The sequence below is a fragment of the Acanthopagrus latus genome, chromosome 19 (genome assembly GCF_904848185.1).
Source record: "Acanthopagrus latus isolate v.2019 chromosome 19, fAcaLat1.1, whole genome shotgun sequence".
NCBI lineage: Eukaryota > Metazoa > Chordata > Actinopteri > Spariformes > Sparidae > Acanthopagrus > Acanthopagrus latus.
This window is the reverse complement of record NC_051057.1, coordinates 15,086,105-15,100,100: the sequence shown is the minus strand read 5'-3', so window position 1 is coordinate 15,100,100 and position 13,996 is coordinate 15,086,105. Positions and strand designations below refer to the sequence as shown.

The following is a 13,996-nucleotide window of genomic DNA, read 5'->3' as shown; positions in this document are numbered from 1 at the left end:
AAGGCTCTGTAATGCCTAATCCAGCACCGCAGTTAAAGTGGCTGCTACGTAAGCGGAAGCTAACAATTCATATTGGGATATCACATGAAGCTAAGCGCTCCTCGGTTATACATTAACCAGTTTATATCCCTGTAATTAATGCACCTGCACATCACTTAACTCTGCAGACAATGGACTGCAAGCGTCTGTCTCTGTGGTGTCCTCCTATAGCGAAGCATGTTATAGGTGTAGATTCATTCGTGGAAAACACTTTCCTTTAGGTTCTCCCACTGAAACATACAAATAAACATTTTTTGTTACAAAGGAGTTGAGTATCTTCCCTTTTTTTATGAGCACTTTAAGGACTGTTGTCCATGTTGGCTTAAACACACAATTCCACATCAAGTGTGTAAACTCCACCTGCTGATGGAGATCATGTGGAATGATTGGAAGCTCCAGAACAACTGCTTCCTGTCTGAGGGGAAGAAAAACAACTCTGGCTTTCAATATCTCTTTGAACAATCATAATTGACTTGGGCGGCACTAAACCCAGAATGCAAAATAGTGGCTGGGTGTTGTTTTGATGGAACACGAGACATGGCAGCCCCGGCATTAAAATGGCTTAATGCCTCCATAACAAAAGGGTAATAGCTACTGTAGCTTGTTGAGATTAATAATGTTAGCGACCAGGTTAAGCTAAGGGGAACTTGCCATTTTCAGCATTTATGAGGGAGAATGCTAACTGAACCAGTCGGCCATTCGAAGGCTTGCGCCCCCGGTCTACATCCAGTGAGTCAGACTAGCTTCAAAATGGACTTCATGATCGAGACCGTTTTTCTCAAGGTCAGGAACAGCACGCATCTGAATTTCTCGCCACTAGAGGCAGCAGAAACATTCTGTGAATACCAATTTAGTATATCCCCTTTAAAAGAGACCTATTATGCTATACTATATCATTTCCTTTCCCTCTGTGTTTTATATAGCCTGTGGTGCATATAAAAGAGCTTGAAAGTTAAAAAGGTCAAAGTCCACACCCGCTGAAGCTCCTCTCTCCCACACAAAGTCTGCTCCTGAAACGCCTCGTCAGTAGTCCCGCCTTTAATTCTGCGACTTTGTGCCATCTCACTACGTCACCATGTTATACAATTAACGCCGAGCAGCTAGTATTGTTCGCGCGAATCGATTCAGCACAGCTTCTCTGTTGCTGTAAGCGGTGCTGGCTCAGGCGTACGTGAGCCAACCAATCAAAGCAGACTGGTTATTCAGAAGCGGGAGAGCGGTGAGAGCTGGGTGATAATTCTTTGTGGTACCTGTTTCACAGTAAACACAGACGTTCGATTCAATGTTAACATGTTGCTAAAGTCAGTAAACCATGGAACAATCTGACAGTGTGCAAACCTGCAACTTTAATAATGTTGTACAGTACGATTTCAACAGCAGTCTTTACAATGCACCCAAACCCCTTTTCCCCAATAAATAGAATTTCATGTACTCTAAGCTAATTGATATATTTTACTCAAAAGTTTAACATTTATTGGTGGACGGTGATGTCATCACAACAGTTTCTTCTTGTTCTTCTTTTTTTTTTTTTTCTTCTCAATAATAAAGTGGGGTTTCAACGTCTTATCAAGGATTATCAATTTACAGTCAAGGACCAAATGTTGTCATTCAGCCACAAATTACATTGAATTGTAAAAATCTTTGAACAATTCAATGTTACTCAAATCAAAAGTAAAGAATCATTCTATTATTCTAGCTGGATACATTTTCTAGAAATCATTATTTTGTTTTTTTCTCAGATTAAACAACAATTACCAAAGACTCATTTCCAACTTCAGATTTAAGGATTTAGTTGATACGCTTATTTTCCTTTTTTTTTTTTTTTTTTTGGGGGGGGGGGGGGAGATTTGAGTAAATATGCAGCATAAAAATGTGCACCCCATAAACCCGACACAACAAAATCTGCACAGTAATGAAGGCACTTCATTCTGTAAGAGAAAGATAAATCACAGTTGTTTGAACGAAAAAAGGTCAGACGAGAAACAACAGCCTGCATAGCACAGCTCAACACAAAAGAAAAAGAAAGAAAGAACAAAAGGGCACTCATCTCTCGAAAAAGAAACAAAAAATAACTCTTCGTTCTGTCTATTTTGATTATTTTTGGTAACTAAAATATTACTTGATAGAATAGTAAAACCTCCTCTCTCTGATAGAAAAATTACTTTATGTATGTCTTGCTCTTAGAAACATATAGTATGTACATACAGTAATATAATCATTTGTCAGTAGGAGTCCTGTACAAAGAGTCCAAGAATACAGAGAATCCATACAGTTGTTGTCTCTAGATGTGATTATGTCCGGGATGACTGCCTGAAGTCCTCTCTATGGGAGCCACGCTGGGACTTCCAGCGCCGGTTGGAGGACGGGGAGCTGCGGCGAGGTGAGGCCTCTGTGCAGCGGCGCCGAGACGGGAGGAGCCAGCTGAAGACCGCCGCCTGCTACCTGTTCCTCAGGCTCTGTAACAGACTGTAAACGTCGTCCTCCTTACTGATGCCCTCGAACAGAGGAATCAGGTCCAGCAGCTCCGTGTCAGTCATGTCATCAAACCAGGACTGCACCGGGACCTGCGGGGAGATGAAACACAGAGGACGGTGAGTGGGAGGGGACAGCTGGGAAATTATTTGATCAATTGAGGATGCTCAGCTGGCAGTCAATGCTAAAGTGTTGCATTATAGGTGAGGAGATGGTGCCAGTCTTGTGTAAATAATTAATAGGGGGAAATGCAACAAAGGCATGAAGAGTGGCAGCAGCTCCACTGAGTAACTCCTGCACAGAGGAGAGAAATCCTGTAAAATTGGGAACACTGCCTCTGGGCTCGGCGCTGTATCAAACGACAGTGCAGATTAAAACTGACAACGTCTGGCAGATATCATCATTTACCCTCATTATTGTTTTCATTACCAACTTGTTTCTGTTGTACCACTGTATTTGATCCTATTTTTAGTCAGGAGTGTGTGGGATCTAAAACCACAGCACAATATGTAAAATCTCATTGTAGCAATCTATGTACACAGAATTACCTTTAAAATAGTTTTTGTTGAGTGATTTTCCTGTAACTTTTGTGAAAAAAAGGGATTTTTATATGTAGCATACCTGCCATTATAAATGTTATTATTACTGGTTGTCTACAACATATACGTACATATATTTCGCCCCATGACGATGTTGAATTATGCGAGACAGATCAGCGTTGAAATCGGCAGAGGGTGCGTTAGTTAGCTGTTAGCTTTTAGCAAGCAGCATGCAGCTATTGGAGGTAACTGTTAATGGAACAGCTAACAGAACTGACAGCTAATACAACTAACAGCTAACAGAACTAGCAGCTAACGGAACTAACAGCTAACAGAACTAACAGCAAACGAAACTAACAGCTAACAGAGGTAACAGCTAATGGAACTAGCAGCTAATAGAGCTAACAGCTAATGGAGATAACAGCCAGTTAGTTTAAAACCCTTGGTCAAACACTGAACTCAATTTTTTTTATTTCAATAACATGTCAGGCAAAAGGAGCTCATCATTTGCTAATTTTCGCCAATAACTAGTAACATTTATCCAGTACCTGAACACAACATCCTTGGTCATAATCAAGATCATCACAATGCCACTAGTCCAGGTTAATATTGGACGGACTGACTGACTGACTGACTTACTGCATTCTCAGGGTGGAAGATGTAGGAGGCAGGTGAGTTGTCTATGATGATGACTTTACTGAGCTCTCGGCCCAGCCGGCTGAGGTCTTTGACGTAGTTTCCTCTGTGGAAAACACATGATTCCCTGAAGAGCCGGGTACGGAACACCCCCCACTGGTCCAGCAGGTCTGCCACAGGGTCAGCATACTGAGCAGACCGACAGAAAAACACGTCGGGTTACAGCAAAGTCGACATAACTTTTTCACCGTTTCACTGCTGCGACGGGTGAACAAACCTTGGCTAAGCTCGCTGTGAAGAGGACGCATTCGAAGAGCTCCCCCATCTTCTGGAGGAACTCGTCTACGTGAGGCCTCTTCAGCACGTACACCTGAAACAAACACCGCAAAGATAAACACACCTTTAAACTCAGAAGTATGGCTGGGTATCAAGGCCTGGTGTCAAGACGTCTGGTCAATTTCCAAACCGAATCTCACTATAGATCAACTTATAAATAGTATGAATCTAACATAAATCTAACGCATAAATCTACATTGGTTATGAAACTTTAATAATAAACTAATAACAGTTTAGATTTTGACCTTTGAGCCTTATTAATCACAGAGATCAGCAGATGGCTCGACAGTGAATAAAACCTGATTAAGAGTTGCTTTGATTGAATATCAAATTGAATCAATCATTTATAAGGTATGAGGTAAGTTCATAGCCACTGTCTGTTCCACTGATTAGCAGGATTATTGTTCTGTAATGAGCTGTCACCTCTGACACCTTCAAAACAGAATGTTTTCAAAAAGAACTTCAAGTCTACGTGTATATTATTCATCATAAATCTTGAACACAACAATTGATGTCATATATTTTTTTCTGTTATGTATGTTATGTTTGCCAGAGAGCTTATTTTCTGCAATAATCTAAAACGGCTAACGTTCAGCTCGGCCTACAACAACCCGTCATCTCTGCAGCACACAATTTTTGGCAACGTTCTCCAACCACTTTTGTTCGGACAATATTTAACTTAGGTGTCCTTTGTTCGATCAACCTTTGTACCCAGCCGTTCAGAACAGCCAGACGTTTCTCTGTGATCATATTTTCCACGTCAGCTCGTCTTCGTTCTCCTCGGCGGGTCTCCGGTGGGTTAGCCGCTGCCCCCAAGTGCAAGTAATCAAGCATAGGCCAAAACAGATACAGAAAGCCTATCCTGGATTACTTGAACCCGGTTACAGCTACAGTCTGGCTGCTTCAGCAACAAAACCTTTTAACACCGACGCACTGGACAAAAAAAGGCACAACACGTTTTATCCTTTCTGTTGCCGTTGCTCTCTCTCTCACACATATTTTCTAATCGACGAGGCATCTCCTCAGCATGCTTTGCAACAATTGTTTACCTGGCGACGCGGCCGCGTCACGGCCCGTCTATCTTTAGAGCGAACAACAACACGGGGAATAAAAGAGAGAAAGCACCAAATTCGAGGGAGGAGTGTGTGTGTGCTGTCCCACTTTGACGTGGCTGCGTGAGATCACAGAGAATAATAAATGCAGAATAGAAGAAAATGGAGCCACGGCTTCCAAAGGGAAACCTTATTATTTCACTGTCTGGAAGGCCTTGGTATCAGTGCAACAGTACCTGATGAACAGTCCCATCAATCTCCACTGGAACAATGAAGTCTGCATTGCTGATGGGCTGCAAGAAGACAAGAAAACAGAGAAAAGATTCAAAACTATTGTTTTTTTTTTGCTGGAAACAGCACAATCTCATGGGCTGCTCCGAAACCACATGCCCATATTTTTGGTGTAAAAAATAAAGGGACGGAAAAATATTCCGATAAGGTGCCCCAGGCAAACTAGGAAGGCTTTTAGCATTACGTGGTTCCCTCTGCTCCAGCGCGCTGTGTCTCGGTGTTAAATAAAAACCAGAAGTGAGACTCCGGGGAGAAACCCGGGAACTGAACTTGATGACAGACGTGAACGCGGACAGGAAGGGTGCCGCCGTTTTTTTCCCTCTTTCTCTCTCTCAGCGCGACTCGTGTCATCTTTAAAAGCGAGCGGAGGAGAGAGGAGAGGTGCGGGAGGAAGAGGAAGATAGATGCTGGAGGGGCGTGGGCGGAAGACAAGTGGAGGGTGGAAAAAAAAGACGAGGATGAAAGGATGAGGTGGGAGGCACGGCGGTGTCATTTCAGACGTGGGGGGGGGGGAGAAAGAGAAACAGAAAGAGAAACAGAGGGAAAGCTTTTCCCGTATGAGCTTGGCTGTCACCTGTATGGATGTTTGTTGTAGGGACGAGAAAGAAGAGTGAATTATTTGGAAGTATCATTTCACAGGTTGAATTGACAGTAAGTCAACTGCACCGGGCTGCTGTGTTGCTATAATGCTTCAGATGACTATAGATCCAGGACTGCGCTTTTTGAAATCATCCATAATTAACTCACAAGTCTGCAGTACAAAGTCGCACAGCAGCAGGCTAATGACAGAAATAGTGGACATGAGGAAAAATGGGTTTGAAGTTTGAATGCTTATTAGTCAGATGCCTGAAAGCTAACCTCGACCTGTCTACTTATCACAACACTCTCCTCCAAAAAGAAGAAATGAACTTGTTAAATAAAATCAAAAGCGGTCCTCAATGTTTAAAGAGTTCAGTCTAGGCTAATGACCTTTAGCAGGATTTGCATTTGGCCCACTTCTATCTCAGCTAAATGTCTGAAATGAGATCTGTGGGTAACACAAGTGAAAGATATTTTCCCTTATTGTCCTACGACACAAAATATGCCAGAAAATACCCAACGTTTGGATCTTAAAGCATTTCTCCACTAAAAAAGTGGTTGCTAACAAGTGACTGCTTCAAATAGATTGATTGATAGCAGACACAGATGTAGACTAATAGACATGTGGTGAAGTTATAACTGTTGGAAACTGATGCATGTTAAAGAACTTGAAAATGTATTTAGCTGTGTTGCCCACAACTACATTATTCGTTATAGATTCAAGGGGGAATTAAAGTTACAATGTTGCACTCCTGTTTCTGTAATAAAACCTTTTTTGACATTTTTCCAATAAACTCTTAACCTTGAATATAAACCAATCCGCATCCCCAAAGATTGTACTGTGTTTAATTCATTGCTGGTGGCCTTCAGGCTTTAAATACTAGAGCGGGCAGGCACAGTTCAATGCCATCCAACAGAGGGAGTGATTGCTGTAGGAATACTAAACACAGCACTTTGACCTTCCACTTGTCACCTGTGTAATCTGTCTAATACAACTATTATAACGGCGACAGACAGAACAATAGACCCCTCTGTTCTGGAGACGTTTGGTTTCTCTATGTGATATAAGACTGAGTCAGTGCACAATCAAAGCCTCAAGGCCCCCCCGGGAGACAGATGTGAGGGCTTATATATGGATCGGATTTGTTATATATTCGGCTCTGGTTAATGTTTACACCAGTAAAAAGACTGTAGCCTTGACTGTCTAAAAACAGAAAACCAGCAACGAGCCAACCCAGTGACGGGCAGAGTGGAGAACAAACAGGCAGCATTTGGTCCACAAAGAGGAGAGAGAGTCGCAGATGGAGCGAGAGATGCAGAGACGGACTTGGCCGCTGCCTATTGCTCTTCTGCTGAATCACTCCTTCATCTGAAGAGTGAACACACAGCAGCTGCTCACCGCGCTGCTCCGTGACGGGCCCGGGATCCGAGACGGCGAGAGATACGGTGCGGGAGGAGGGCGGGAGGGTGAGGGGATGGATGTTAGACGGGAGAGGAACGAGAGGGGTGAAGTAGAGAGCGAATGGTTTGTGGATAGGTACTGAACGGACATCACAGAGGCAACTTCTTCTGGGCTGTTCTCAGCTCATGAGCACAGACGGGCTGTGGTTTCCTTTACATTCCTATATACTGCCTGCCTCTGATAACACTCCCGTGTCTCATTACGGACAACACGAGGAGCTTATTCTTACTAGATCGTCTTATCGCCCAGCGTCAGTGTGTCTGGTCTCTCGTGGCTGAATGGGATCGAATCTCTGCAGCCGTTGCAGAAAAGTAGAGGCTGTTGTCACAAACAGAATAAAGCCCACGATTTTGAAATGAGATGGGCAGATGTTCCCATATGGTTGTGTCCGCATACTTTTGGCCACTTGTGTAAATATTTCAATCTTCTTCCTGTTTCAGCTTTTAGCATTTGTTTTTCCGTGAGGCACTTTGTTGGTTTTCAGAAGTAAATTTAACTATTATTATTATTATTATTATTATTATTATTATTATAACAGTTTATCCTCTGAGCCACTTTTTACACATCTACCACACACTGGATCTGATCTTAGAGCCGCCACAGGAATTATCTTTTCATCCGTAAACATACAGGATAAAGCATACAGTACGCAATGTGTTACGTAACGCTTCTTTTTTAGTCCATGTCCATCTGTGCGCTATGTGAAATGTCCCCCGTCTGCTCACTTTGTCTTCTGCACTAATTGTTTTGGTGGTGACTTGCACAAAAACTATCCAAAACTACCTCCTAACCTCGACTCTAGACGAAAAAAAAAAAAAGAAAAAGATCCGCAGGAAATCCTGCAGGCTTCTTGACGGAACTGAAAATGCTGCTTGTGTGTCACTTTCTGTTTCGCTCAGGGATTATTTCATTTATTGCACTGCCTGGATTCATTTCATACCGCATACTGATCTCTGAACTAAATGCATTTTGATGGACTGAATATACGCTCTGTAGCTGGAGTTTAATCAGAGGGACCAAAAAAAAAGAAAAAAAGAGTTCCTGTGGGAGTTCCTGTCAGGAGAGAAAATAAAAAAATAAAAAAACACTTCAGACTATTAGAACAGATCCAGGATTTCTGCGAAAATTCATCCCGCAGTTATTCAAGGCAACAGTACACTGTATTGGACACGCCCTTTGTGTGTGGGTGCGCAAACGGACGTGTGTGTGGCCCACGTACTGCTGGCATGTGACTCCTATGGGTGGGGTCCGCTACAACTGTGCGCTCCTCTAAAAAAAAAAAACCCTTTGGCTTTCCACAGCAGATTAATTCCTCGTGAAATGAAATGAAAACGCACTGAAAGTGTTTCATTTTCTGCCACTGAATGAAGCCGGAGCGAACACAAAGGGAGGCTCCGGCTTCACCTTGAGCTATTTTGTTGGACACCTCCCCGGCTTTGAGCTGCACTCATGCTGAGGACAAAAGGCACAGATACTGTATACACACACACACACACGCACACACACACACGGATCAGCTGGGGCCAAACCAGAGTGCTGTGCTGAAGTGGGTGCGCAAGGTGAAGGAACCTTTGATGGTGACATAGAAAATATATATATATGGTGTCAATTAATGTCATCAGATTCCTGCCATCTTGGTTTTATAGTTTTCAGTTAATTCTACATATGTACCAAACACAAATCATACTCAGTCTGATGGGACAGCCGGGGAGTTATGGTGCATTGTGTGAGAAAATAATGCAAATTACAACACAGCAAAAATTTATTTTTAGACCCAATCTCAGTGTTTGTTTATAATAACTTCTGGGAGGGGGGGGGGACCCTGCAGCACTCGCATACAATTAAATGGCGCAGAGCAAATGTAAGTGAGGAAGAACTGAGATTAAGCTTTAATCCTATTTCTAGTATTTACCCCTAACCTTCATTTTTGAGTGCCAGCTTGCCCCTCAGAACAGAGTTATAAGGGGTTTGTGGTTGAAATCTCCCTCTATGAAATGGGACAACCCTTCAAGACCCTCATTCGTCATCAGTTGTTGTCATTGGTGTTGTAAACAGACGCAAACGAACATCTCCAAAATTCTGTGTTACAGTGGCAGTCCTGTCACTATCACAGTGTCATTTACCATTTATCTGGCAGAGATGGACAAGCATGGAAACTCCTCAAACATCACGCTGTCAATAAGGTCATCAAATAAAAAAGATTATTGCTTCAGTACCTCAACACTAGATGTGCTTTATAGTCTTACATTAGCAACCTGTGCAATGTTCACATTTAAGGACGTTTATGTATCGTGTATCTGCAAGTGTTAGCCCTCTAGCAGTGTGGAAAAGGAATCGGTCAGATAATTAATAAAACCATTTAGCTCTTCAGAGTCTCAACTTTTAGGTCACTGTGGTCAGAAATAATCAATTTACCTTATCGTTCAGGCAGCTGACTCTTAGACGGGGAGCTGGTGTTCAAGGGGTTTTAAGGCTGAGCTCATTACAAGCTGACATTTTGGAGATGCAGCACACAGTTTTCACAGGACGGAGATGATACTCTAAGGACCTCCTGTCAAAAATAACTGCGTTGGCTGAAGATAAATCCCGGACGTGCTGATGAATACGATGCACAGCTACCAAATATGTATCAGTTGCCATGCTAACACCTTTTTTTTTGTTTGTTTTTATTGCAGCAGTTAGACCTCCTTTTTTTTTGCGTTTTCCTGTTCTAACTGGTGTATATACGCCATAATACCCTCAGGGACACACTTTGCTGTGATTATGTGTACTTCACTGACGCTGACTGAGCTCAATGGCACCTCGCGCTATTTGTCATTATACCATCATACCCGTATTCTCAGCGAAGAAAGGCATCTTCAGGATTTATTTCTGTATAATCCTATTATCCCTCTAAGGCTGCCGAATAAAAAGCGGGACACATCTGCAACGATAGAAAAAAAAAAAAAGGGAACACAGGTGTCTGTTTGATGCAGAGTGTGCTTTAGTGTTTTGACAGTGGCGGCGTGGTGAAGTACCTTGAAGGAGCTGTGCACGAGGGTTTCGTCCAGGTCGATCACCACGCAGTTCTTGCCGTAGTCTGCTATGCTGACCTCGGGCAGGAGGAACTTGGCTGGTGGCTGCAGAGACAACACACATCCTCTATGAAAGCAGTTCAGTGGAGGGAACACACACACACACTCTTACTGAGGGTGTGATGATGAGTGTTTGGGACGATCACTTGGCTGCTTTCAGTGACACTACAGAAACATCTAACAGCATGAAGGACCTGAAGGAGGGTGTCACATGGCTTCTGACTGAAAGATATGATATCAATACGCTGGTGATGTGATGTGATACTTGTCCTGGATGTCTGTGATTGAAAATGTAAAATGTAGTGTGTTTAAGTGTTTTAAACAGACCAATTTATTGCTAGAGTGCATAAAACCCCAAAATAACTTGGCATCATTTCTCTTCTGGTTCCCTTGTGTTGAAGTCAGTGGGTTATTGGGCAGGTTTAATACTCAACATTTGAATTGAAATGGTCCTACATGTCTTTAAAAAAGGTGGACGCTAACAAGAGGCTAAATGAGACACTTTTACAGGTGGACTTTTGATTGATACATTTATAATCAAGTGTGTATAGTGTATTGTAGTAAGGAGCTTATTGGTGACGCTTAAGTCTTGCAACAGCAAAGTAGTTTGTTAGCCTAAAGTTAGCCTAACGTTAGCCTAAAGTTAGCCTAACGTTAGCCCTATGTACCAGATAAACCTGTTAAAAGCTCAAATCAGCCAAAAGCTATGTGAAGACAAGACAGTGATGATCAAATTTATGTTTCAATGCAGTGAACTGTTTTTCCATTGTTGGGCGTTACATGGGCATTTTATTTGTTTAGTTACAATTAGCTTGGAATTATCGACAGAAATTCGCAAAAGTGTCGCATTGCGTGATGAATGATGAGGTTTTGCTGGCGACAATGTCTGTCTAAAGCGATGGCCTAGCAAAAGCAATATTATGCAAATAATGATCTTCTTTTATTCTTGATAATGATCATTAGTGTGCAGTAAAAAATGTTAAAACACAAAAGTCATCATATCATACTGTAAGTGATGTCTTCAAACTGCTTTTGTAATTCAACCATCAGCTCATAAACCTCAAAAACATTTTGAATTTCAAATGACATCATGAAGACAGAAAACAGCAGCAGCTCATCTAATGCCAGGTCACTGTGCCATCACGTCTCCTCACTACCTCTCCAGCTGGTGATAAATAATTTGCCTGTTGTTGTGGTTGTGTGTGCGGTTGATGACTGTGTGAGTCCCTGCTGATATTTCCTGTTATGACCTCATGTTGACTGAGCTCTGTGACTGTGCTGCCTTCAGGGTCAGGGGGGAAAAAGGAGAAACACTCGTGTCCTCTGCCAAGCAGGCCTGGGGTTCCAGACAGGCACGGGGCAGATGGCAGGGGCCATGGGGGGCGCGCGCACACACACACGTACACACATGTACACACATACACACATGTGCATCCATGCACAGACACACACATATAGAAACACACAAATCTATACAGAAGAGAGGAGGAAGGACTCCATCAACCTTATATGCACACACACATTTGCGCTGCTGCTCAGTATGCCAGCCATTTCCTGCATGAATTTGTGTGTTTTAGTGTGTTTTTCCGGGCCCCGGCTCACTGTATTTATCATGCGCTATCGCAGGACTGCATGCTGGTGTATCACAGGAAGGATTCCCTGGGAGCAAGGACACCGAATGACATCCTGTCAGGCCGTGATGAATGTGATTTACACATGCAGGTTGAGCAAATAAAGAAGGACTGAGGGAGGACCTTGACATTTTCACCAGGGAGCAGCACTGCCATAATAAAACTCTTCACCTGAAGCTATTGGGGGGGGCGGGGCTCTAAACCACAGTGGATCATGCTTATGGAGAGAAAAAGCTAACAAACAGATGGTGAGAAACATGTTTGTCTGCCGGAAAGAAAAATTATCAATTCTATAACAGCGGCTGACAAAATATTTCTACATAATTTAAACCGATCTTAATTTGAGGAATCCAGCTTATGTTAGAGGAGACATGTTAAAAAGTTAAAAAGCCCGAAGTCTGCACCAACAGGAGCTCAGAAAACACTGGTCCTGACGCCTCGTCTCTAGTCCTGCCTGTACAAGCTCGAGATTAGCTCTGTACTGGCTTTCTGCGACCCAACTTCAAACTTGGAAGCTGTAAGCTTTGCAAAGTTTTATGTTGCTTTACTGTTTATTCTGAAGCTCAGCCTGTTGAATCAGGCGTTAGCGTGACGTTTGGCTAATGTGGCTTCTTCCAGTCCACATGGCTCGGTCGCTTAGATGGAAGTAACTGTTTTCGTGTTGCTTTTTATGTTTGTAACAATACATTAGCACCACATCAGTTAGCATTAGCTTTGTTTTTTTTTATAGAAAGTGTGCTCAACAGAGATGCCCTAGAAGTTAATGATATAGCTATGTATGTACCAAAAATGTCAATCTGCACAAATGTATTTGTGAGCAGAGTGGGCTTTATTGGAGGGGAGGCCTTAAAGAGACAGGAGCTAAAACAGTGCGTCTCCGACAGAGGGGGGTATACATTGTTGCAGCACTGGACAATATCAGAAACTAGATGTGTTGAGCATGTAAACCTATTTCAGTAGTAACCCAAAGTTACAATTAGTAATAAAATATTTTTCCTTTAATATTAATATTTTTAACTTTTTTCAAAAACAATGTCGGTGATTATGCATTTCAATGCCATTTTGTGTGTAAGTATGATTAAGTGCTCAAAAATTGGAATTAGCGAAATTAATTTGATTAATTACAGCCCTTCTTCAATATGTGTTGGGGATTATATGGGCAGAACAACAGGAGTATGGAGTAATCAAAGGCATAATCAAGGGTTTAATGGCTGTAACACCTTATGCTTAATATATTTCATTTATTACAAAACACTTACTGTAATTATATTCATTGATAATTATTTATGTGCGAGTAAATGCTTCTTCATCAATCTCATGACAACCGACCACACGCCATCCACTGATGAAGACCATGAGATGCAACTTAAAGACCGAGCAGAGGATATAAATGTTATGTAGTATTGGCACACTGGTGTGGTTGTGACGTGGTGTTGTGACCGCGATACAGTCGAGAGTGACGCAGACGGTCACCTGCCCAGGTCAGCTCGAGTTATTTAAGTCATCCTCGCCCCAGTCCTGGCCAGCATTACAACGCGCAAGAGCAGACCTCGACGCCACATGCGCTTCCTGCCATTGAGAGGGAGGTGTCTACTGCGTGGTGTAGTTTAAAGCTTGGCTGCGATTGTGGGAAGCTGTGAGTGTGAATATCCTAAATTACAGAGAAACCGCAGGACCGCATAGATTCCAAAATAGCTAAATGAAATGCAGCTTCAGCACAAACAAAGACGGGATCAGATAAATTCCCCGTCTGGTGAACGTCTGAGGACTACAGCTCATTAAAGCCGAGCCCCCCCCTTCTAATGGACTAACAGAAGTCCATTGACCACCAAGCGCAGAATCACAATATAATCTTTCTCAATACAGACAAATACCTAATTTAATC

General features: G+C 42.5%; 1 protein-coding gene across 2 annotated transcripts in view; it reads right to left on the bottom strand.

Moving 5' to 3' along the window:
• Window positions 1-1,362: 1,362 nt before the first annotated feature.
• ctdspla (CTD (carboxy-terminal domain, RNA polymerase II, polypeptide A) small phosphatase-like a) overlaps window positions 1,363-13,996 on the bottom strand; it is a 34,813-nt gene continuing 22,179 nt past the window's right edge. For both annotated transcript variants that reach the window (XM_037079734.1, XM_037079735.1), the window contains 5 exons: window positions 10,424-10,525; window positions 5,311-5,367; window positions 3,964-4,056; window positions 3,690-3,875; window positions 1,363-2,603 (listed from right to left, as the gene is read on the bottom strand). In XM_037079734.1, the coding sequence (XP_036935629.1) occupies window positions 2,478-2,603; window positions 3,690-3,875; window positions 3,964-4,056; window positions 5,311-5,367; window positions 10,424-10,525 (564 nt within the window). In that variant the 3' untranslated portion in view covers window positions 1,363-2,477. The remainder of the gene's footprint in view (window positions 2,604-3,689; window positions 3,876-3,963; window positions 4,057-5,310; window positions 5,368-10,423; window positions 10,526-13,996) is intronic.